Below are 23,654 nucleotides of genomic sequence, written 5' to 3'. Positions count from 1 at the left end.
CCTGCCGATAATATATGAGAATTCCAGTTCTTCTGTATCCTCATTATCACTTGGCATTGTCAGTCTTTCTATTTTTAGATATGCTCATGCGTGTGTAGGGGTATCTAATTGAGATTTTAATGTACATTGCTCCTGATGACTAATTATGTTGAACTTTTTTTTAACATGCTTATTGATCATTTGTACATATTCTAGGTGTCTTTGCTTATTTTATATTTTTAAATTTTATTAAACTGTAAGAATTCTTTACATATTCTCAATACAATTTTTTTATTAGATGTATCTATATATCTATTTGCCCATCTCTCTCTCTCTCTCTCTCTCTCTCTCTCTCTCTGTGTATGTGTGTGTGTGTGATCTCCCACTGTGTAGCTCGCCCTTTTCATTTTCATTTTTTTTTTCTTTTTTGAGACAGAATCTTGCAGCCTCCTTAGTAGCTGGTTCTACAGGTGTGTGCCACCACCCCAGCTAATTTTTGCATTTTAATAGAGACGGGGTTTCACTATGTTGGCCAGGATGGTCTTGATCTCTTGACCTCATGATCTGCTTTCCTTGGCCTCCCAAAGTGCTGGGATTACAGGCGTGAGCCATCGTGCCCGGCCCTGCCTTTTCATTTACTTAACAATGTTTATTGAAAAGTAGAGGTTTTTAATACTGTTGGAAGGCAATTTATCAATTAAAAAAATAGTTTGTGCTTGTTTTGGTTCTTATTTTTTATTACACTAAAAAATATTTTGTAACTCATTATTTTGTGACTCATTGATTATTTTGAAGTATGGCTTTTAGGTTCCAAATATGTGTTGTTTTATTATTCTTTATTTTAAATTTAACATCATTTTATTCAGAAAACACAGTCAATATAATGCTATTTTAAAAAATGTGTTGCAATTTATAATGCATGTGCAGTTTGTGTATTGCCTCAAGAATTGAATTTAAACATTAATTTGATTTATTAAATTCGATTTGTTACTTTCGTTATTTGAATCTTGTTTTCTTACTAGCATTTTGTCTGTTTGATCTATTAATTACTAATAAATATGTGTTAAAATATCTACTTTTGTGTGTGTGTGTATGTGTGTGTGTGTATGTATGTGTGTGTATGTGTGTGTGTATGTGTGTGTGTATGTGTGTGTATGTGTGTGTGTATGTGTGTGTGTATGTGTGTGTATGTGTGTGTGTGTATGTGTGTGTGTGTGTGTGTGTGATCTCTACCATTATCGAAATATCTACTACTTTCGTGGTACTGCAACTAACTAATTTAAAACTAACAAGTTTTGCTTTATGTAGTTCTATGTTATTAAGCATAGAATTATTATCGCCTCCCATCCAATCTGATACTATTATCTCTGAGCTGGCCAATTAAGTCTGCTTATATTTATGGTAATTAATGATATATCTGTTCTGCTTTTACTGTTTCTTTTTTCTTCTTTTAAAATTATTTTGGGTTGACTGTTTTTCCCTATTTCCTTTTTTCCCTTTATAGTGATTTTATTACATGTACTTAATATGGGAAACCCTAAATTTAATTGATATCTCTGCTCTTTTTTGACAAATACAAGGACCTTAGAAATCTCTAATGGTAATAATTCTTCATGCTATTTTTGCCTAGTATTTTACCTTCATTTTAAATTATTTAAAAATATATACATTAGATATTGTTTCATAGAGTTGTTTGTTCAGATTTAGCTACAAGTTTCCCAGTTTGTTTGCTTGTCACTTCTTACATCTAAGACCTAATTTCTGGTGTCAATTTTCTTCTTCCCAAAGAACACCCTTTAATCCCAGCACTTTAGGAGGCTGAGGCAGGTGGATCATGAGGTCAAGAGATTGAGACCATCCTGGTCAACAAGGTGAAACCCCATCTCTACTAAAAACACAAAAGTTAGCTGGGCACGGTGGTGCACACCTGTAATCCCAGCTACTCGGGAGGCTGAGGCAGGAGAATTGCTTGAACCCAGAAGGCGGAGGTTGCGGTGAGCCGAGATCATGCCATTGCACTCCAGTCCGGGTAACAAGAGCAAAACTCCGTCTCAAAAATAAAGAACTTCCTTTGGTAAAGGTTTATTGTTGGTAAACTCTGATTTTGTTCATTTGAAAAACGTTTTTTATATCATTCTCATTCTTGAAAAATAATTTTCAAGAATGAGAGTACAGAATGAGGGTACAAAAATGAGGGTACAGAATTCTATACTGAGTTTTCCTCCCCAATATCTTCCAGCTTCTGTTAGTCGTATTGCCATTATCTGTTTTTTTCTATCCTGATGCTCTTAAGATCTTGCTTTTGGTGTTCTAATGCTTCTTTTCAATATGTCTGCATGTGCATTTATTTCTATTTATCCTGACTGTGACCAAGTGTATGGTAACTGTTTCTTAGGTTAAACTATTACTATTTTCTGTGTGGAGCAAAGACAAAGCTTCTCTTTGCAGATTTTTTTCTACCTACCTTTTGTCTAAAGGAGCAGTCCTTCAAATATTTCTGCTTATTTAGTGTTTCCAGTTTAGATTCTCCATTTTGTAAAGCCCATGGCTAGTCTCCTGCTTCCTCAAGTGGCTGCTAATTTCCTGGTCTCTGAGTGCCTAGGAGTATCTTTTGCTTCAGGGCCGCACCAACTTTAGCATTCACATTTGCCAACTCTCTGGGTTTCTGCTTACTCTGAATTTTACTGGTTCTTGTGGCTTCTCTGTGTAACCCCCTGGGAGCTCAGCAATGTATATAAAGGGATACTTCCTGTTGCCTGTGTAACATATGGCTGTTTTGTAGTGATGAGAGGCTTTTCAGACAACCTAGTTCCTGGACTACCTAGTCTAGAAGCAAACATTTTAAATATATGAATTACACTAATTTTTTTTAAAGAGAATGACAAAGTAAAAATTTTTTTTTAACCTTAGGTTCTGGGATATGTGTGCAGGTCATGCAGGGTTGTTGCATAGCTGCATACTATATCCAGCATTTCTCCCCATGTTATCCCTCCCCACCCTTCCCACCACCTGCTGTCCCTCCCCTAGCCCCCCCAAATGTCCCCAGTGTGTGATGCTTCTCTCCCTGAGTCCATGTGTTCTCATTGTTCAATACCCACCTATGAGTGAGAACATGCAGTGTTTGGTTTTCTGTTCTTGTGTCAGTTTGCTTAGAATGATGGTTTCCAGATTCATCCAAGACCCTACAAAGGACACAAACTCATTGTTTTATATGGCTGCATAGTATTCCACGTGCCACATTTTCTTTGTCCAGTCTATCATTGATGGGCATTTGGGTTGGTTCCAGGTCTTTGCTAATGTAAACAGGGCCGCAGTGAACATACATGTGCATGTGTCTTTATAGTAGAATGATTTATAGTTCTTTGGGTATATACCAAGTAATGGGATTGCTGGGTCAAATGGAGTTTCTATTTCTAGATCCTTGAGAAATTGCCACACTGTCTTCTCTAATGGTTAAACTGATTTACACTCCCACCAACTGTGTAAGAGTATTCCTGTTTCTCCACATCCTCTCCAGCATCTGTCTCCATATTTTTTAATGATCACCATTCTAACTGGTATGAGATGGTATCTCAATGTGGTTTTGCTTCGCATTTCTCTAATGACCAGTGATAGCATTTTTTCATGTGTTTGTTGGCATCATATATGTCTTCTTTTGAAATGTGTCTGTTCATATCCTTCACCCACTTTTGAATGGGTTTGTTTGTTTTCTTCTTGTGTATCTGTTTTTGTTCTTTGTAGATTCTGGATATTAGCCCTTTGTCAGATGGGTAGATGGCAAAAAATTTTTTTCCCATACACTTGGTTGCTGGTTCACTCTAATGATGGTTTCTTTTGCTGTGCAGAAGCTCTAAATTTTAATTAGATCCCATTTGTCTATCTTAGCTTTTGTTGCCTTTGCTTTTGGTGTTTTAGTCATGAAGTCCTTGCCTATGCCTATGTCCTGGATGGTTTTGCCTACATTTTCTTCTAGTGTTTTTATGGTGTTAGGTTTTATGTTTAAATCTTTAATCCATCTGGAGTTAATTTTAGTGTAAGGTGACAGGAAGGGGTCCAGTTTCTGTTTTCTACACATTGCTAGCCAGTTTTCCCAACACCATTTATTAAACATAGAATCCTTTCCCCATTGCTTATTTTTGTCAGGTTTGTCAAAGATCAGATGGTTGTAGATATGTGGTGTTGCTTCTGAGGCCTCTGTTCTGTTCCATTGGTCTATGTCTCTGTTTTGGTACCAGTACCATGATGTTTTGATTACTGTAGCCTTGTTGTATAGTTTGAAGTCTGGCAGTGTGATGCTTCTGGCTTTGCTCTTTTTGCTTAGGATTGTCTTGGCTATGTGGGCTCTCTTGTGATTCCATATGAAATTTGAAATGGTTCTTTCCATTTCTGTGAAGAAGGTCATTGGTAGCTTGATGGGGATAGTGTTGAATCTGTAAATTACTTTGGACAGTATGGCCATTTTCATGATTGATTCTTCATGATTAATAATGAGAGAACCATTCAAGAGTAAACAAGGAACCATGAGCATGGAATGTTTTCCCATCTGTTGTGTCCTCTCTTATTTCATTGAGCAGTGGTTTGTAGTTCTCCTTGAAGAGGTCCTTTACATCCTTTGTTAGTGGTATTCCTAGATATTTTATTCTCTTTGTAGCAATTGTGAATGGCAATTCGCTCTTGATTTGGTTCTCTGTTTGTCTGTTATTGGTGTATAGGAATGCTTGTTATTTTTGCACATTGATTTTGTATCCTGAGATTTTGCTGAAGTTGCTTATCAGTTTGAGAAGATTTTGGGCTGAGACGACACGGTGTCCTAAATATACAATCATGTCATCTGCAAATAGAGACAGTCTGACTTCCTCCTTTCCTAATTGAATACCCTTTATTTCTTTTTCTTACCTGATTGCTCTGGCTAGAACTTCCAATGCTATATTGAACAGGAGTGGTGAGAGAGGGTATCCTTGTCTAGTGCCTGATTTCAAAGGGAAGTCTTCCAGCTTTTGCCCATTCAGTATGATATTGGCTGTAGGTTTGTCATAAATAGCTTTTATCATTTTATGATACATTCCATCGATACCTAGTTTATTGAGAGTTCTTAGTATAAGGGTTTTGTCTTGTAATCATGTGGTTTTTGTCTTTGGTTCTGTTTTTGTGATGGATTATGTCTATGGATGTGTATGTTGAACCAGCCTTGCATCTCCAGGATGAAATCTATTTAATTGTGATGAATAAGCTTTTTGATGTGCTGTTGCATTCAGTTTTCCAGTATTTTAGTGAAGATTGGCTTGAAGTTTTCATTTTTAGTTCAGTCTCTTTGGGTTTTGGTATCAGGATGATGTTGGTCTCATAAAGTGAATTAGGGAGGACAGAGTAGTTTTTAAATACCCTCAGGATAGTTATATTTAATAAAACAATAAAATGAACAAAATCCTGAGATCAAAACCACAGCTCTAGTAACAATATTATATATTTTTGCTTACCTAACCTTTAACCTTCCAGAACCAGTACTTTTAACATAGATTTTTAAGTGCTGACTAAATATTTAGAACTATGTTCGGGGACCCACAGCAGTGAGAAAATACAACCTCAGGTTTTTAGGAGTTTGTTACTTCTTAAAAAGGCAAAACACAGTTAATAATGAGAGAACCATTTGAGAGTAAACAAGGAAACATCTGCAGGATTTGTTGAGAGGAAAGAAAGACTTGTAAATAAATTGTTGGTAATTATACCTTCCTGTGCCCTTAGCTTGTCATGGAGGCCCTCCAACTTTGCCTCTGTATAGGTCCACTTCTAAATATGTGGTCATGTGTAATCTTCAGCATTAAAAGGTGGAGTGTGACAATGGATCCCAGTGGACCTCAGTCATAAATAGAAATTCTGAAGTTCTTGCTGATGAGCAGAAAAAAATCCCAAACTGACAATTGGTGTCAGGAATACTTACATTCCTGCTTCTGTCACTAACTAAATGTGCTAACTTGGGCATTTCATTCTCCTTTCTAGACCTCGAGTTTCTCATCTATTGAATGCAGGTGGAATGAACTATATTAATTGCCAATATATTTGTGTCAGAGGACTAAATGTTTGAGGGGGCTGCTGTCTGTGGTCCTGAGCCATCATTTATCTCTAGGGAGGAGGATTCCTCTTGGGGGTTGACTCCCCTCTTACCATCTCTTAGCATCCTTCCCCTTGGTGTTGCTTATAAGTTAAGGTTCATCACAATGGTCAATAATGAGTATGGGGTGAGTATTACCTGGGAATATCTAAGGTCAAGAATTCAAGTTAAGGAAGTTACAGTCTATTTTTGTCACTGTGAACAGTAGACAACAAACAAATACCTAGTGAGACAATGGTTGGTCTAAATCTTGACCAATGGGAGGGTTGGATTCATTTTCAAGTTAAAAAGGTTAGTTTTCAAATTAAGAAGGTAAAGCTTAGAAACCAGTAATGTGACAGTCAACATTTCTTTGCTGATAGAGGATTCTGTAGTGTGCCAGGTGTATTCCTTTGAACATTTATAATGTGAGCATTTGAAATCCATGGGTTCAGAATTGGACAGAGATAGAAAAGGTATAGGAGAGAAGGCTGAATGAGAATCAAGCCTAAAAGAGAGAAGTTGGTTTTTATATTACATTCCAGATATTAATTAGCTGGCATGGGACTTACCTTTTTCCTACAAGAAAAATTATAGGGAATTAACCTAGTAGTCTAGTTCATTTGGTTCAGACTAACTGAGATTTTATGATGTACATAAATAAATATGGTATCCAAAGAGGGTGTTGTGTATAGAGGAAATATTTAAGATTTGAATAGCAAATTGGAAGATGGGTGATACCTACTTTGGAAGACTCCTTGGAGGATGTATTTCTTAAGATTTAATGAGTTAGACAACAGAAAAAGCCCCATTTTTTGAGAGTCCTAATACAGATATCTCTAAATTTGGGGCTGGGAATCTGCTGAACGTTGTGAAGAAGTCCCAACTGGGGACTCAGTATAGGAGAGACTGTGCTCCACTCTCCCCAGGTGGTGATTCTGTGCCCTTTCACTGGCATCCAGCAGACCTTCCCTTGCAGCAACTGGCTGGATGAGAAGAAAGCAGATGGGCTGATTGAGAGGCAGCTCTATGAGATGGTGTCTCTCAGGAAGAAGCAGCTAAAAAGTAAGTGAAAGAGACCCAGAACCTGGGGGCCGCTCAGCCAGGGCCAGCAAAGGCCAGAATGTTGGACCACTGGGCAAAAGCTGTAAGGGTAGTCCACTCCTGCAAGTCTCCTCTAGAAAAGAAGGAAAAAGGTCCCCCAACCCCACCAAGCAGCTCCACTCTTCAAAGTACAAGCCATATCAAGTCACACTTCTGGCACCGAGGCTGACTCCAGCGTCACCAAATGGAATAAGCTGCTGTGATGGGCTAGGTGTCAACATGAATCATTCACTACAGTGAACTCTGAAAGTACCGGACATAGGGTGGGTAGAGTCAACTCATCCCCCAATTTAAAACATACTAATACACTTTAGCCATTAAAAAGAACATTATGGCACCTTATTTTTAATAGCAAGGCATCCTTAGCTTTCTAAATTAGGCCGTAATGGGTTTCTAAGAGTGGAACACACCCATGTATACCCCGCCTTTTGGTCCTGATCACTGTGGATTTTTCCCTTTTCCCTGTGGTAATGTACAAATCTTTTCACTTCTTGAAGTTTATGGTGCAATTTGACCTGTCTCACAGAATTCCCTTGGTCCCTGTGGGTCTGGACGACTGACCTAAAGAAAGCTGGTACCAACTCTCCCATCTTCATCCAGATTTATGGGCAGAAGGGGCGGACAGATGAGATTCTTCTGAATCCCAACAACAAGTGGTTCAAACCCGGCATAATCGAGAAGTTTAGGGTAGGAGAGGAGTGTGACGGGGTGGGAGGGATAACAGAGGCAGGGAAGTAGGGCATTTGTCCTGGGAATTCTGGTTCTCTAGGCCAAGTTTTGGACCAAGTTCGAAGACAAAAATGTACAATGGAGATTTTAGGTTTTTGCAAAGGGTGACAAATTTGATGATTTGTTAGCAGTGTATTGAATGGGTTACAATTTTGATCTGACCCATTCATATGAATCAAACAGTCCAGAACCAAGTCTGGGTGAAGAAGCAAGTATGGAATGGTTGAAAGTATCCAGGAGTTGAGGAATCACTGCAGAACAGAGACCATGAGCACACTTCCTGTCAGACTGCCCAATCTGGATTGACTTAGAGAGTAAGGACCAAATTTAATGAAAAGTATGCATTTTAGAACATTAAAAAAATTCAGCTTTAAAATTTTCCATTATGCATAAAACTAGAGCAAGGATTTTTTTCTCCCAATAGAAGTGCTATTTCAGCCTTTAGGTAGGAATAATTTGTCATTTGAGACTCTCCTCTCAGCACCCCATTGGTACCTCTGTGATACCACTCAGTTCATTGCTCTTTATGTATTTGTCTTTCCTGCTAGACTGTGAGCCCCAAGGGAAAGGGCATGGCTGCTTTATTTATCTTTTTGTCTGTTTCAGTGCCCAGTAGAGTCCTGGGGCCGTGGGCCTGTGCTAATTTGCAGGGCTGCCCTGTAGATTTTGTTATGGAAGTTTATTGCTTGGAGAATATTCTTTAGTCTGAATCCCACTGTGGGGCAGTTATTTTTGTTCAGTTTCACTGGCCCAGACTGAACCCTCACTCTGTGTGACTGTCTTGCCCTCACAAGCTACTTGTTACAAAGGTCATGAAAAGTCAAATGTGTGAGGGTGGCTTCATTGAAGCAACCCATCCTCACTGCTGAAGAAGGAGCCCAAAGCAGGTACCCTCCTGAGAGTGGATCAGCTATGAGGATAAACACATTTCTTCAGTTATGCCCACTCAAATGTTTTTATTTGTCACCATAGATTGAGCTCCCGGATCTTGGCAGGTTTTATAAGATTCGAGTATGGCATGATAAAAGGAGTCCTGGTTCTGGATGGCATTTAGAAAGGGTGAGATGCACCATCTTGGGGTTTGGGAGGTTGTTGGGAAAGGAACAAGGATGGTCCCGTTCAGTGACACTGTCACACAAATTTGCCTCTGTATTTATTGCGAATGGGGACTGAAAAGGGTTATGGTGACATGAATTTGGATATAGGCCACAGGGACTTCCTAATGGGGAGAGACTTCCAAAGTAGATTAAGAAAATGCTCAGGTGTTTGGGGGACTTGCATTCTTCCCTAGTCATCTGGATGCTAGGCAAGTGTGGGTGTCCAGGGAACCAGAAATACTAATCTAGCCCTCTGCCTTCTACAAGGATTATTTCCAGGAAATAGCCTTGGCTTCTCTGCAGTGAGATAGCAGAATGGGGACTCCAGGGCATGGGTGAACATCCCCGGTGCACCCAGTTGCTCACCCCAGAACTTCATTCTAGATGACCCTGATGAACACTCTGAACAAGGACAAGTATAACTTCAATTGCAACCGCTGGCTGGATGCCAATGAGGATGACAACGAGATAGTGAGGGAAATGACTGCAGAAGGCCCAACAGTGCGCAGGATCATGGGCAGTAAGTACTGACAAGTTCTCCATCCTGGGAGGCAGTGAAACTCCTGCGTGGTGTCCCAATGGGTCTGACCTATGAGCTGAGAGTCTTGTCTGCTATGCATCTTTGGGCCTCTCAGAGTGCTAGAGTGGCTTTGGAAGGTCCCTGCCTCAAGACTGGCTTGGAAAAGCCATCTCCAAGTCATGATGCCAGAGCTCTACCATGATTGGTGGTGGGGAGCGAGGGAAGATTTATAGGCCTTCAGGTTGTCTCTGAGGGGATGAGAAGCATCTGCCCTAAACAATAATTCTCCAGAGCCTCCTTGAAAGGAAATATCCTCTTGCTCCCCTTAAATTGTACATGAAATGCTCCCCAATTTCTGGGTTCCTATAGCCACAGTTGGCTGCTACCTAGTAAGTATTCTATCTCTAATTAAGGATAGTGGGAGAAGGACTAAAATTTTAATGTGGAATCCAGGAGTTACATTCAAATAGCCAAAGGAAAGAAGTCATTTTTTCTCTAGGTTATAGAAGCAGAGTACAGGCACAGAGCACATGCCCTGTCCTTTTCACATGGCAGACATTACTAAGTGATCACAACATTCTCTTCCATGAGTCTGAAATGAGCTTTGTAGCCCTCAATAAAGAATTCCAAACAGACATTAACAACTGATCAGAAATGCACGTAAGATAATTCACCCATTTGTTATCCTTGTGGCCATCCTTAAATTTTAAGCAGGAAAGTGTATTGCAAAATTACAAAAAGGTAAAAATATGTACAAAACAATGTCACCCATAGTTCCAGTAGCCCTTCTAAAGATTTCCATGTCATTTCACAGGTGATTGTGTGCTCTTTATAAACACTGCATTTGCACACCCTGTAGAAGCTCTGTATATATTTGTTGAAACAGTTCGATCAGAGTTAAATACTCATAAACATAGAAACCTCAAACAGCAAATATCTAAAAAGGTATCATTTTATCTGTTAGTCTAATTAGGCAATGCTTGTAATTAGCATCATGTTTCTTTTATTTTATGGTTCTTCTTCATTCTTAATTAAATATATGACTGTAGAATATTTGTGTGCAAAGCCCCTTAAAATAGCCTGATGCAGATAAGGAGCTGAGGACATTCTTGCCATGGTTACACAGTTAGTTAGAGACAGAGTTAGATCTAGAACAAGGTCTCTTACTTCCTGGTTCTGTGGCCATACCAAAACACCACCCTGCCTTCTTACATTCAGTAATAACTGCCTTGGGAACAAGGCAATCATCTCTCTAAATATGATAACATATAACCCATTCCCAAAATTGAAACTCAGTGTAATATTAAAGGTAATGGCAAAAATTGTAATTACTTTTGCCCCAACTTGATATGTAGTCCACCAACGCAGAAATACACCTAATCTTACCTGATCTGTCCACTTTGCATGACAGAATTGAGCCTGCAGGCATAAAGAACTTGGGAGAGGTCTTGGGCCCTAACTGCTTTTGAAACATTCCTAAGTAATGCTTATGATTTTAGATTCTTAGTCTCTATTTCTACATTATCTGGTACTGTCATTCTTGAGCCTTTTGGTAGGATTCTTTCTTGAATTTTGCAACTGAGATCTCTGATCAGTCCTCTCTGGTCTGCTAAGTCAGGGACTCCCAGATCTTAGCAGGCATTATCCCCAGGAGGGCTTGTTAAAAACATAGATTGCTGGGCTCCACTTGGAGAGTTTCTGATTCAGTAAGTCTGGAGTGGGACCCAAGGATCTGCTTGTCTAACAAAGTTATAGGTAATATCAACGCTGCTGTTGGAGAACCACACTTCGAGAACCACTGTGTTAATGCATTTACCACTTTTCTAGCTGCTCTCCTGCTTCCAAAATCATGTTGTGTTGTCTACACTCTCCCCTTCCCCTAGTATTGTTGGTGAAATCTTTTCTGTTTAGTTAAAATTTTTAAAGTACTGGCAGATTGCCATTTTGATAAGGTTTTCTAGAGAGAAATCTACTATTTTAATTTGGAATGTCCAGCATTTCTTTACTTCCACCTCCTCTTTGCCTTGAGTGAAGCACGACTTTCCTCTGAGAACCTTATTTTCCCTCCTCATGTACTGTGGGGCAGGAAGCGGGTGTTCTCCTGACTCCCTCTGCACATTCAGCTTCTTGCTTGGGCCACACTTTTTCCCAATATTGCCTTCTACCCCAGCCCAATGCCATCTTCTATTGGTCTCTGGCCTTTCCCCTCTTTCACAGAAGATGGTGTCATGGGTCCCTTGGTTAGTGTCTAGCCACCATGCCCTGCCATAGTCCTGGGACAGTGCATTAGTTTGCTAGGGTTGCTGAAACCAAGTCCCACAGACAGGGTGGCTTAAATAACAGACATTTATTGTCTCACAATCTGGAAGCTAGAAGAAGTCCAAGATGAAGTGTTGGCAGGTTTGCTTTCTTCTGAGGCCTCTCTCCCTGACTTGCAGACAGATGTCTTCTTGTGTCCTATTTCCTCTGTGCATGTACATGTTTGTGTCCTAATTGCCTTTTCTCATAAAGATGTCAGTCATAATGGATTAGGCCCCACTCATATGATCTCTTTTTATTTTAATTACTCCCTTAAAGGCCCATTTGGGGGTACAGGCTCAATTCAGCTCATAGCAAACAACATCTCCTTACAGTCAAGGGCCCATCTATATCAAAACTGCCTGAAGTGTTTATTGAAACACAGATTCCTGGGCCCACCATCAGCTATGCTGATTAGTGTCTTTGAGGGCTGTTTCTGGTAACATGCATTTTATCAAGCATGCTAAGTAATTTATATGCATACTAAACCGTAAGAGCCTTCGTCTTTCTTCTATTGAAAGCCTTACTTCTTTCAATGTCCACATAGAAAACCCACTCACCCACATCCTGGTGCTCACTCTGTCGGCTTCATGCCTATCCCACTTAGCCAGCCCTTCCCTGCCACCTCATTGAGGATTATCCCATGAAGCTACCCTTCTTTGAAGCCAAACTGCACCCTCTGACTCAAGCTCCTGCCCTCCCAGCACGTTTGTGACCTTGGTACACTTCACCTCACCCTTGACCTCCTGTCACTTCTTCCTCCCCATATTTTTTCTGGTCTGTCAGGGGCTGACATGGATGGGTGGAGGATGGATCAGAGGGACAAACCTACATACAGACCTCCAGTGGGGGGGAAAAGAGGTTCTGAAATCGGACAAGGATTGGATAGACCAGAGAGGAGAAGATAAATTCAATAAATAGTTTGAAGGTGGACTGAGTTTGAAGTGTGAATGCTGTGAAAATAGTGGTGACATAAGCTTCCTGTCCAGGAAGATGGAACAAACTTTGCAGATGAAGTGACATTTGAGCTAGGTCTTCTATGAGGAATGATTTGACAGGCAAGGAGAGACCATGTCAGGAGGTGGCAGAGGAGATGGGGATGAAGAGCCTCTCTAGAGATTACATGTATAAAATGTGCTTGTAAACATTTTTAACAGTGTACAATTGTTGGGCTATCCTAGCTGGTATTTTTTTGTTGTCTTCTGTGATGCTATTAAAAAATCATTTCAAGGAGAAAAATAATTCTGGTGATAATGGATCGAAGGGCTGTCTGTCATGGCTATAAAGGCAGTTAGATGTCTTCTTGGGGTCCCTGACTGTATTTCAGAGCCTAAATGAGCTTGAATTTATTTTTCTCGACTGCTCTTTATGGCCCACAAACATTTATCTAATGCTTGGAGCACCCCTATGTCCTCACTCACCTCTACAAGTGCTCACGTCTCCTTTTCTGGTTGGAATGCTTGTAACAGCAAATAGAGTGGTGACAATGCTTAATTTCCCCAGCTGGTACCAGTGTGAAATGCATAATGTGTAAGGCGTCCTGGAAATCTCTCAAGAGGAGAGTCTTGGACTCACGTAAAATGAGTAAATACTAATTTAAAATCAATTCTCTGAGTTTAAAGTTGTGTGTCTCTGGTTTGCTTACAAATTAAGGTCCAGCTAAATAAGCAATTAATGCCATGTCTGAGAGCTGAGAGGCTTTGGGAGTGATTGTTCTGATTATCACAGGTGGGGAGATATGGACAATGCACATGCCAGCTCACAATTTATTTCCACCTTGCCTGTCCCTCAGAAGCTACATGGGAGAGTAAAATAAATGAGATCTGCATTCTCCAGTGTACTTCAAGAGAAGTGATTACATGCCACTGATGAGTGGACTCAAGTGCTGAAAATCATATTTTCTTGTTAATCAGTCAGAGCTGTAATTTTAAAATTAAAGTACAAGAGGCTCTGTACTTACCCATCTCTTTAAAGTCTTTCACTACTGATGTCTCACAATATAATTATTTTGAATTGTCCACAGACTTCTTGCCAGGAAGGAGCTTGGGACATCCATGGTTGGGGGGTTTCAGAGGGGCACCTAGAGAGAATCAAGACCCTTGAGAACTTCCAACCAAATGGACCTCAGAGCTCAGAACCAAAGGGACTGGAATTTCCAGGCAAAAGGATTTCTAAATTCCCTTATCATTTTGCTTCTGGGAATTGTCTAAAAGTTACAGCTGAAAAAGCGGAACTGACTTTCATCATAACTAAGAGTGAAACCAGGCTGGTGTTGGGAGCTTTCCTTCCCTGCTGTGTCATGTTTCCACTTTCAGTGTTCAGCCCTGTTCATTCCTCTCACTGTTGATACATTGGATCATTGAGAGCTTCACACAAAAGAATCAACTTCATTTACACAAAGGCTGAAGATTGAAAGCATTTAGCATTTGAATTTTAAAAGTGTTGATTAGAGAAGAGAATGATGGTTAAGTTTCAGGTACGGTGGCCAATATTGGTGGGCAGGAGATTGCTCCTCAATCTTAACTGATGGTTTACATGCCTACCTATACCAGCTTTGCTCAGGGCAGGCCTCTAGTACAATCAGACACTCTATCTTTGTGTACTCATATGTTTAATGGTCAAATTAATTATTCAGATGTCTGCATGTCTCCAAATAAAATGATCATATTACTGAAAAAATAATTTGTACACTGAATTCAACTTCCTGGTGATTTGTCTCATTCCAGATATACTTTGTCTTCATTTTTGATGGCTACCAATGAATGGTGTCCATTTTTAAAAGCAACAGGTATATTGAGATATGATTCATCTGCCATACAATTTACCCATTTGAAGTGTACGAGTCAATGGCTTTTGGTGTATTGATAAAATTGTGCATCCATCACCACTATTAAATTCCAGAACACTTTCTTCTCCCCCAGAAAGGAATCCCATACCCATTAGCAGTCATACCCATTTCCCCACTTTACCCCTTTGCCTCTGACAACAACTAATCTACTTTTTGTCTCTATAAATTGGCCTAATCTGGATATTTCCTATGTAGAAAGTTATACAATATGTGACCTTTTAAATTTAGCTTACTTCAATTAACATGTTTTCAAGAGTCATCCATATTGTAGCATCTAGTCCAATCTTTCATGATTAATGATGATGTTAGCTGTGAGCATTTTACAGATAACATTTATACTTCATTTCTTTTTAGTGCTTAGTAATAGTCCATAGTATGGATGTACCAAATTCAACTGTTGATGAGCATTTATGTTGTTTCCACTTTTCAGTTATTGTAAACAATGCTGCCATAAACACCCATGTCCAAGTTTTTGTGCAGACATGCTTCCAGTTCTCTTGGGCATATACCTAAGAGTGAGTTTGCTGGGTCATATGGTAGCTCTTTGGTTAACTTTTTGAGAAACTGTCAAACTATTTTTCAAAATAGTTGTACCATTTTAAATTCTTATTAGTAATGTATAAGAGTTCCAGTTTTTCCACATCCTTGTCAACACTTATTCTTCTCCTTGATTATTCCTTCTCAGGGTTGTTTTTGGCTATTCTGGGTCCCTTGCAGTTCTATATGAATTTTAGAATCAGCTTGTCAATGTCTGCAAATAAGTCAGCTGAGTTCTGTTAGGGACTGCATTGAATCTATAGATCAGTTTGGGGAGCATTGCTCTCTTAATAACGTTAGGACTTCCAATTCACGAACATGAGATGTTTTTCCATTTATTCAGATCTTTATTTTCTTTCAACAGTATTTTGTGGTTTTCAGAGTGCACATTTTTCACTTGTTTTCTTAAATTTACTTCTAAATATTTTATACTTTTTGATGCTATTGCAAATAGAACAGTTTTCTTAATTTCATTTTCAGACTATTCATTGCAAAAAAATAGAAATACAGTCGATTTTGGTATATTGATCTTGTACTCTACAACTTTGCTGAAGTCACTTATTCTAATAGTTTTTAAGTGGATTCCTTATGATTTTATAAATACATTGTATGTCATCCATGAATAAGATACTTCTTCCTTTCCAATTCAGATCTTTTTATATATTTGCTTGCCTATTGCCTTGGCTGAAATCTCCAGCACCACATTGAATATAAGAGATGACTTGTTTCTGATCTTAAGGGGACAGCATCTAACCCAATCTTTCATGATTAATGATGATGTTAGCTGTGAGCATTTTATAGATAACATTTATGGATTGATGAAGTTCCATTTTATTCCTAGTTTGTTGATTTTTTTTAAATTATGAAAGGGTATTAGATTTTGTCAAATACTTTTTCTACATTTATTGAGATCATCATGTGATTTTTGCTTTTTATTCTATTAATATGATAAATTACATGAATTGATGTTCAGCAGTTAAACCAATTTGTATCTCTGGGATAAATCCTACATTGTCGTGGTGTATAATTCTTTTGATATGTTGCTGGATTCTTTTTGTGAATTTGTTGAGGATTTTTGCATCCATATTCATAAGAGATATTGGTCTGTAGTTTTTTTTTATGATATCTGTCAGTTTTGGTACCAGGGTAATGCTGACCTCAGAAAATGAGTTGGGAAGTGTTCCCTCCTCTTCTATTTTTGGAAGTATTGGAGAAGTATTAGTATTATTTTTTTCTCTGAGTGTTTGGTAGAATTCAGTAGTAAAAACATCTGGGCATTGGCTTTTCTTTGTGGCTAGTATTTTAAAATAATAATTTATATTTTTACTTAAAAAGCTTTGAATTTTATTTTAATTGACATGTTGTAATTGTATGTATCTATGGGGTATAATTTGATGTTTTCAGACAAATATATGTTGTATCACAATCCAATCAGGGTTGTTAGCATATCCATCACATCATGCACTATCATTTCTTTGTGGGGAGAATGTTCAAAACATTTCTTCTAGCTATTTTGTGATATACTAGTCTTTACTGTTAACTATAGTCATTTTACTGTAAAATAGAACATTGGAACTTATTTCTCTCATTTAATTGTAACTTTGTACCTATTGATCAACTTCTCCCCATCCTCTCCTCTCCCTCCTTTCCCCAGTCTCTTGTAACTGCTCTGGTAAAAATATTGTTCGATTCCCTGCCTCTATGACATCAACTACTACTACTACTACTTCTTTTTCTTCTTGTTCTTGTTCTTCTTTTTTTTTAAGATAACACATGGGTGAAATCATGTGGTATTTGTCTGTGTCTGGCTTATTTTACTTAACATGTCCTCCAACTTCATCTGTGTTGTTGCAAGTGACAGGATTTTATTCTTTTTTTGTGTGGCTGAATCATATTGCATTGTGTATATATACTGTATTTTCTTTTCTTTTTTCCTTTTTTCTTTTTTTTGAGATGGAGTCTCGCTCTGTCACTCAGGCTGGAGTGTGCTGGCATAGTCTCAGCTCACCACAACCTCTGCCTCCAGGGTTCAAGCAATTCTCCTGCATCAGCCTCCTGAGCAGCTGGGATTACAGGTGCGCACCACCATGTCCAGCTAATTTTTGTATTTTTAGTAGAGATGGGGTTTCACCATATTGGTCAGGCTGGACTCGAATGCCTGACCTTGTGATCCGCCCACCTTGGCTTCCCAAAGCGCTGGGATTACAGGTATGAGCCACCACTCCCAGCCTATATATTACTATATTTTCTTTATCCATTCATTCATTGTTGGACACTTAGGTTGATTCTATATCTTAGTTATTGTAAGTAGTGATGATGCAATAAACATGAAAGTACAGGTATCTTGTCCACAAACTTAGTTCATTTCCTTTGAATATATACCCAGTAGTGGGATTACTGGATCATATGGTTCTTCTATTTTCAACTTTTTTGTGGAATCTTCGTACTGTTTTCCATAATGCCCATACTAGTTTGCACTCTTACCCATAGTGTGTAAGTGTTCCTTTTTCTCTGCATTGCTGCCAACACTTCTTTTTTTTTTCCATAATAGCCAATCTACCTAGAGCAAGATGGTATATCTCATTGTGGTTTTGACTTGCATTTCCCTGATGATTAGTGATGTTGAACTTTTTTTTCATATGTCTGTTAAACCATTTGTATGTCTTCTTTTGAGAAACGTCTATTAAAGTCTAGCCAATTTCTTAATCAAGTTGTTTGCTTGTTTTTGCTGTTGAGTTGTTTAATTTTCTTATATATTCTGAATATTAACCCCTTGTCAGATTATAATTTGCAAATATTTTCTTCTATTATATATGTTGTATCTTCACTCTATTAATATTTTTCATTGCTGTGCAAAACTTTTTGTTTGGGCAAAAGTTTGATGTAATATTATTTGTCTATTTTTGCTCTTTTTGCCTATGCTTTGGAGTCTTATTTAAATAATTCTTGCCCAGCCTAACACTGCGAAAAATTTCCTCTGTTTTCTTCTAGCAGTTTCATCAATCTTTTCACCTTTTTTTTTTGAGACGGAGTTTTGCTCTCGTTACCCAGGCTGGAGTGCAATGGCGCGATCTTGGCTCACCGCAACCTCCGCCTCCTGGGTTCAGGCAATTCTCCTGCCTCAGCCTCCTGAGTAGCTGGGATTACAGGCACGCGCCACTGTGCCCAGCTAATTTTTTGTATTTTTAGTAGAGACGGGGTTTCACCATGTTGACCAGGATGGTCTCGATCTGTTGACCTCGTGATCCACCGGCCTCGGCCTCCCAAAGTGCTGGGATTACAGGCTTGAGCCACCGCGCCCGGCCAATCTTTTCACTTTTTGTGTGTCTATTTAGATTGCCTATTTTTTCTTGAGCCAGTTTTATTGGTCATCTTTTTATCTTCAACCTTTTTATGTCTTTGAATAGAAAAATGTGTCTTTTGTTGATAGAAGATAGATCCATTATCCATTTTACCAATCTCTGTGTAATAGAGTCTGATTTCTTTTTGATGTTTGACTTCTGGCGGATTTTAAACCACACCACTCCCATCTTCCTTTTTGCCTCATATATAGGCTAGCTGATAAGAAAGCTTAATCGTCCTTCCTTAACACTAGTGGAAAGTTTAAGCCACACAAGCCCTGACCATTCAAAGGAACCACCACCTTAGTCTCACCCACTAACCACCATAAAATTCTAATCTCCCTGCTGTTCCAAGCTACTACTAGACCTGCTCAGGAGCCTGCCAAGCTCTCCCAAGAACTCCTCATTATGTAAATAACAGAAACTTGCTCTTGGTCCATGTGTAGTATCATCAGCCTTGATATCTGAGCAAATTTGGGGTGGGTGGATTCACCCTGTTTCTGCAGAATGATCACCACACTCTGTCTTTTGATGGAAATGTTTAGTCCAGTTACATTTAATGTAATACATTTAATGCAATTACTGATATGTTAAGATTGACATTTGTGATTTTGCTAACTATATTTTGTATGTCATATCTTTTTTGTTTCCAACTGCATATATGTCTTACATATTTTTGTTTTCTTACTGCTTTCTTTACTCCTTTTTTGTATAAAATAGATATTTTTACAGAGTACCATTTTTGTTCCCTCTTTGTTTCTTTTACCGTATTTTGGGGTGATTTTCTTAGTCGTTGACCAGAAAATTACAATTACCATCTTAATTTAAAATAATCTAGTTCAGATTAATATTAACTTAATCTCAGTAGTATACAAAAACTTTGTTCCAATATAGGTTTGTTCTCTTTCCCCTCCCTTGTGCTATCATTGTAATATAAATTGCATCTTTACATACTATGAACTCACTAGTGGTGCAACTCTATATTTACTGCTTTATGCAGTTGTCATTTATACAGGATATGAGAAGAAAATATTTATAAACAAATACTTGCACGTTTTATATGTATTATGTCATTACTTTTTCTGGTGCTTTTTATTCTATCAGGTGATTTCAAGTTACTATTTCTATTTAATGTCTAACATGAAGGTTTCTTTACTATTTCTTGGCAAATCTGCTAGTGATTAATTGTTGCAGTATTTGATTATCTGGGAATGCCCTAATTTCTCCTTAATTCCTCAAAGGTAGTTTTTGTGGATTTAAAATTCTTGGTTAATGGCCAGCACATTGAATATATCATCCCGCTGCCTTCTGGCCTCTGTAGTTTCGGGTGAGAAGTCAGTTGTTAACTGTATTGCACATCCCTTTTCTGTGATGGGTCACTTTAGGGTTACTCCTTCAAGGCTCTCTTCATCTTTGGCTCTAAACAGTTTGATTATAATATGTGTTGGGGTAGATCTCTTTGAATTTATCATAACTTGGAGTTTGTTGAACATGTTGGATGTGTATATTAATGCTTTTTAAATCAAATTTGGGAAGTTTTGACCATTATTTCTTCAACTATTCTTTCAGTCTTTGTCTATATCTTCACCATAGGGTATCTCATTTGATCCCATGGCTTTAAATGAAATCCATATACCTCTGATGACCAAAGTCATATCACGAATCCTGACCCTCCAGACATATATTCACCTGCCATCTTAACCTCTGTTTTTGAACATCTAATAGATGGCTCAAATGTATAATGAACAGAACAGAACCATTGATTTCCATCTCCAAGCCTATCCTTTCCCCAGAACTCCCCTACTCCTTATTGGCAACTCTATCCACCTAATTGCCCAAGCTAAAAACCTAGGAGTCACCTGCAGCTTCTCTCTTTTCCTCAATTACCTATCTGATCAATCACCAAGAACTATTGTGTCCAAAACAATATATTTACTAATCTGTCGACTTTTCTCTACTTCTGTTGCACCTCCTAGGCACCATCCTCTCTTCTAGACTACTATAATTATTCTGCTAACTGGCCTCTTTGATTCTACTCCTTTCTGCATAATAATTCATGGCAGCCAGAGTGCTCTTTAAAACATAGAGCAAGTCAATTTGCTTCCTTGCTTGAAGCCCTCCAATGGCTTTCTGCTGTATAAAAATAAAAAGGAGGCCACACTTCCTACCTTGATCCACTACATCCCATGTATCTGGCTCTTGTCCACCTCTGGGCATCATCTCATATCCCTTCCCATTCCTTCTACTACAGCCATATTGGCCTTCTCTCTGCTCCTGGAACATACACTGGCCATCCCCATACAGGGGCCTTTGCACTCACCAGAACTCTCTAACTTTATAGCTCACACATTAACTCCTTGCAGTCACCTTTTCTATCTCTCTAAATAATTTCTATTTCCTCACTCTACTCCTCACCACTCTAAGATGTTCATCCACTGTATCATCTTGGTTACAGATATAACAAAGACATTTTCTTGTTCATAATTTATGACTTTACTTTCTATTGCTCCTCTCTACTCTTACTCTCAGCCCTAAACTCAGAATTCCTGTACCTTTAATGGTGCCTGGCACCTACTAGGCTTCAGTAAACCGATTTGGGGTAGATAAGTGAATGAATGAATGCATTTTACTTTTCAACTTATTTTAAGTGAGAAGGAGGGCTGGGCATGCAGGGATGCAGGTCTACCTCCTCCACAGTACATTTTCAGCATTGGAAGAAGTTGCTGCCCTTCCTACAGTGACTGCATTTCTCTCTGCTTCCTGGCATGTCCTTATCACTGGGAGTTCTGAAGAGAAGAAGACATAATTCTTGTTCATGAAGAAAAGTTATCTTTCTTGGGCACACATACAAGTTTGAGTACAACCTAAGGCAAAAGTGTTTACTGGGATGGTTGGAATTGAGGGCAAACATATTTGGGTTAGACCAGTGGTCTGCAAACACTGGCCAGCTCCATCAGAGTCCCTCAAGAAAGATTGGAAGCAATTCAAGTTTAGTAGACTCAGCTCTGGAAATTCAGATTTGAGAAGTCTGAAGCAGGGCTCAGGAGTCTGAATTTTTATAAAGGTTTCCTGGAGGATGCTGATAATTGGCCAGGATTGGGAACCTCTGGTCTGTCTCATTTGATCCCATGGCTTTAAATGGAATCCATACACCTATAATGACCAAGGGACTTGAGGATGACTCACCTCTTGATTGGTGTGTGGTGGAATTTGGAAAGGTGGGAGGAAGCCAGAAGGTCAGCCCAGATGAGAACTGGAGGAAAGGAGGAATCAGAGCTTAGAAGTGGGAGCAGCAGGGCTAGGGATGGGAAGCAGGGGGCTGTCAGCAATGGTGTCCCTCTCTCTCCCTGCCAGTGGCCCGGTACCGTGTGACTGTGTGCACAGGGGAACTTGAAGGTGCTGGGACTGATGCCAACGTCTATCTCTGCCTTTTTGGTGACGTGGGGGACACAGGGGAACGGCTGCTCTACAACTGCAGGAATAACACAGACCTGTTTGAAAAGGGCAATGTAAGTTACAGCAATGTGCCTCATTGGTCCCCTTCTTTCCAGTTCCCTTCCCATGTTCCCTCATCTTCCCTGATCTGTTAAAGTTGAGCTGATGCTGGTACTGGGCACTCAGCCATCAGGGGACTCACTCTGGGTAAGAGGGTGGAGAACTGGGGACTCCCAGCAGAGCCACTGGGAGGGCACAACAATGCCTGGTGTATTTGGCCCCTGAGTGTCTGGCCTGTCCTGATTCACTAACATGCATGAATACCTGTTAGACTCCTGGGACTATACAACAGGGAGTTGAAGAGCCACCTTAAAGGGATTAAGGTCCTCCCCAACCACTGAGCTTTGAGAAGAGGGCAGAACAGGACACTGGGAAGAGCAGCAGCAGCAGTATCTTTCTTGCCTCAGGGGTGGGCAGAGAGGAAAGGATGCCAGGCACTGTGGACTAGAGGACCCAGGCTGGAGGAAAACTGGGCCCCCGGGGGCCAATGTGGGAACTTGGCATTCTCCCCCACAGCAAGCATCTTGTTCGTGATCTTTAGGAAAGAAAAATAAAGAAAGACCCTAAAGATGAGTGGGAGAATTTGCTTCTGTTGCTAGACTCATTACAGATGTTTTGGGTGTTCTCCCTATTTTCTCAACTATCACATGAGTGTTCTGGGGAGGGTGTGGAAGCAGTGGGGAAACAGCTAGGCAAGTCTGGGGCAAACCCAGCCTTGGTCCACTTGCTTCGTTCTCCTGAGCCTCAGTTTCTTTATGCCTGAAATGGGGAAAGGATGCCTACCTGTGGCTGGCTGTTGTGAGCCAGCGGTGGTAGATGTACACTGTCTCTGAGGTCAGACCTGGCCCACAGCACACAGCGGGTGCTGAGTACAGAGTTGTTGTTGCAGTGAAGTAAGGCCAAGGGAGCCAGGGTGAAGGGGATTTGCAGACAACCTCTCTGCCTCCTTCCTCTTCCACCCCGTCCTTGGCGGGGTCAGGGCAAGCCCTGGAATTCCAGTGAAGGCCTCCCTCTGAGGCTAATCCAGGATTGCTCGACTCTTGGGATCATGGCTATTTGAAGGCTGCAGTGGCAAAAGTAATCTGAGCAGGATGTTGTGGGTGGACTCAGGTTCATTTGAGGAGAGGAGGTAGCAATGCCTTTACTTCACATAGCTTTTAAAATTTCCTCTCTCCTTCCCACCCACCCACCTTTCTCCCCAGCCTTCCCTACTCTTTCCTCCTACATCTTCTGTTGCCTTTGTCCCTCAGTCCTACCTTCAGCATTTCTGTCCCTGAAGGCTCCCATGTGTGCTCATGTAGACTTGGAAACTCTGTAGCCCCTACTGCAGTTTTGCTGCCTCAGTGGTGAGCAAAACGATACAATTAGCAAGAACACTTAGTCCCCTAATCAATTCTAATCATTTCTCTCCTTGGAAGGGGTCCAGGATCCCTCCAGAGCAAGGATCCAAAGGAGATTCGCCAAGGAATTAGCTCATGATAAATGATTGGTGACTGATAACTTAACTTGTTTATTTTCCCAGAGGAAGCTATCTTTTGAAAGGAGATGATAGGGAATGGCCATTGTTTTACCAAAAAGTGCAGATCTCAATTGTTGGAAACTTGACATTGGATGATAT

At 39.7% G+C, this 23,654-nt stretch overlaps 1 protein-coding gene across 1 annotated transcript in view; it reads left to right on the top strand.

The window, feature by feature from the left end:
• The window catches only part of LOXHD1 (lipoxygenase homology PLAT domains 1), a 188,122-nt gene that overhangs the window by 58,503 nt on the left and 105,965 nt on the right, over positions 1-23,654 (top strand). Inside the window, exons 9-13 of the mRNA XM_035270945.3 lie at positions 6,997-7,132; positions 7,698-7,858; positions 8,873-8,959; positions 9,382-9,517; positions 21,896-22,050. Coding sequence (XP_035126836.3) covers positions 6,997-7,132; positions 7,698-7,858; positions 8,873-8,959; positions 9,382-9,517; positions 21,896-22,050 — 675 coding nt within the window. The remainder of the gene's footprint in view (positions 1-6,996; positions 7,133-7,697; positions 7,859-8,872; positions 8,960-9,381; positions 9,518-21,895; positions 22,051-23,654) is intronic.

This window comes from Callithrix jacchus, chromosome 13 (genome assembly GCF_049354715.1).
Source record: "Callithrix jacchus isolate 240 chromosome 13, calJac240_pri, whole genome shotgun sequence".
NCBI classification, from domain to species: domain Eukaryota; kingdom Metazoa; phylum Chordata; class Mammalia; order Primates; family Cebidae; genus Callithrix; species Callithrix jacchus.
The sequence above is the reverse complement of the archived record's forward strand: the minus strand, read 5'-3'. Positions and strand labels throughout refer to the sequence as shown.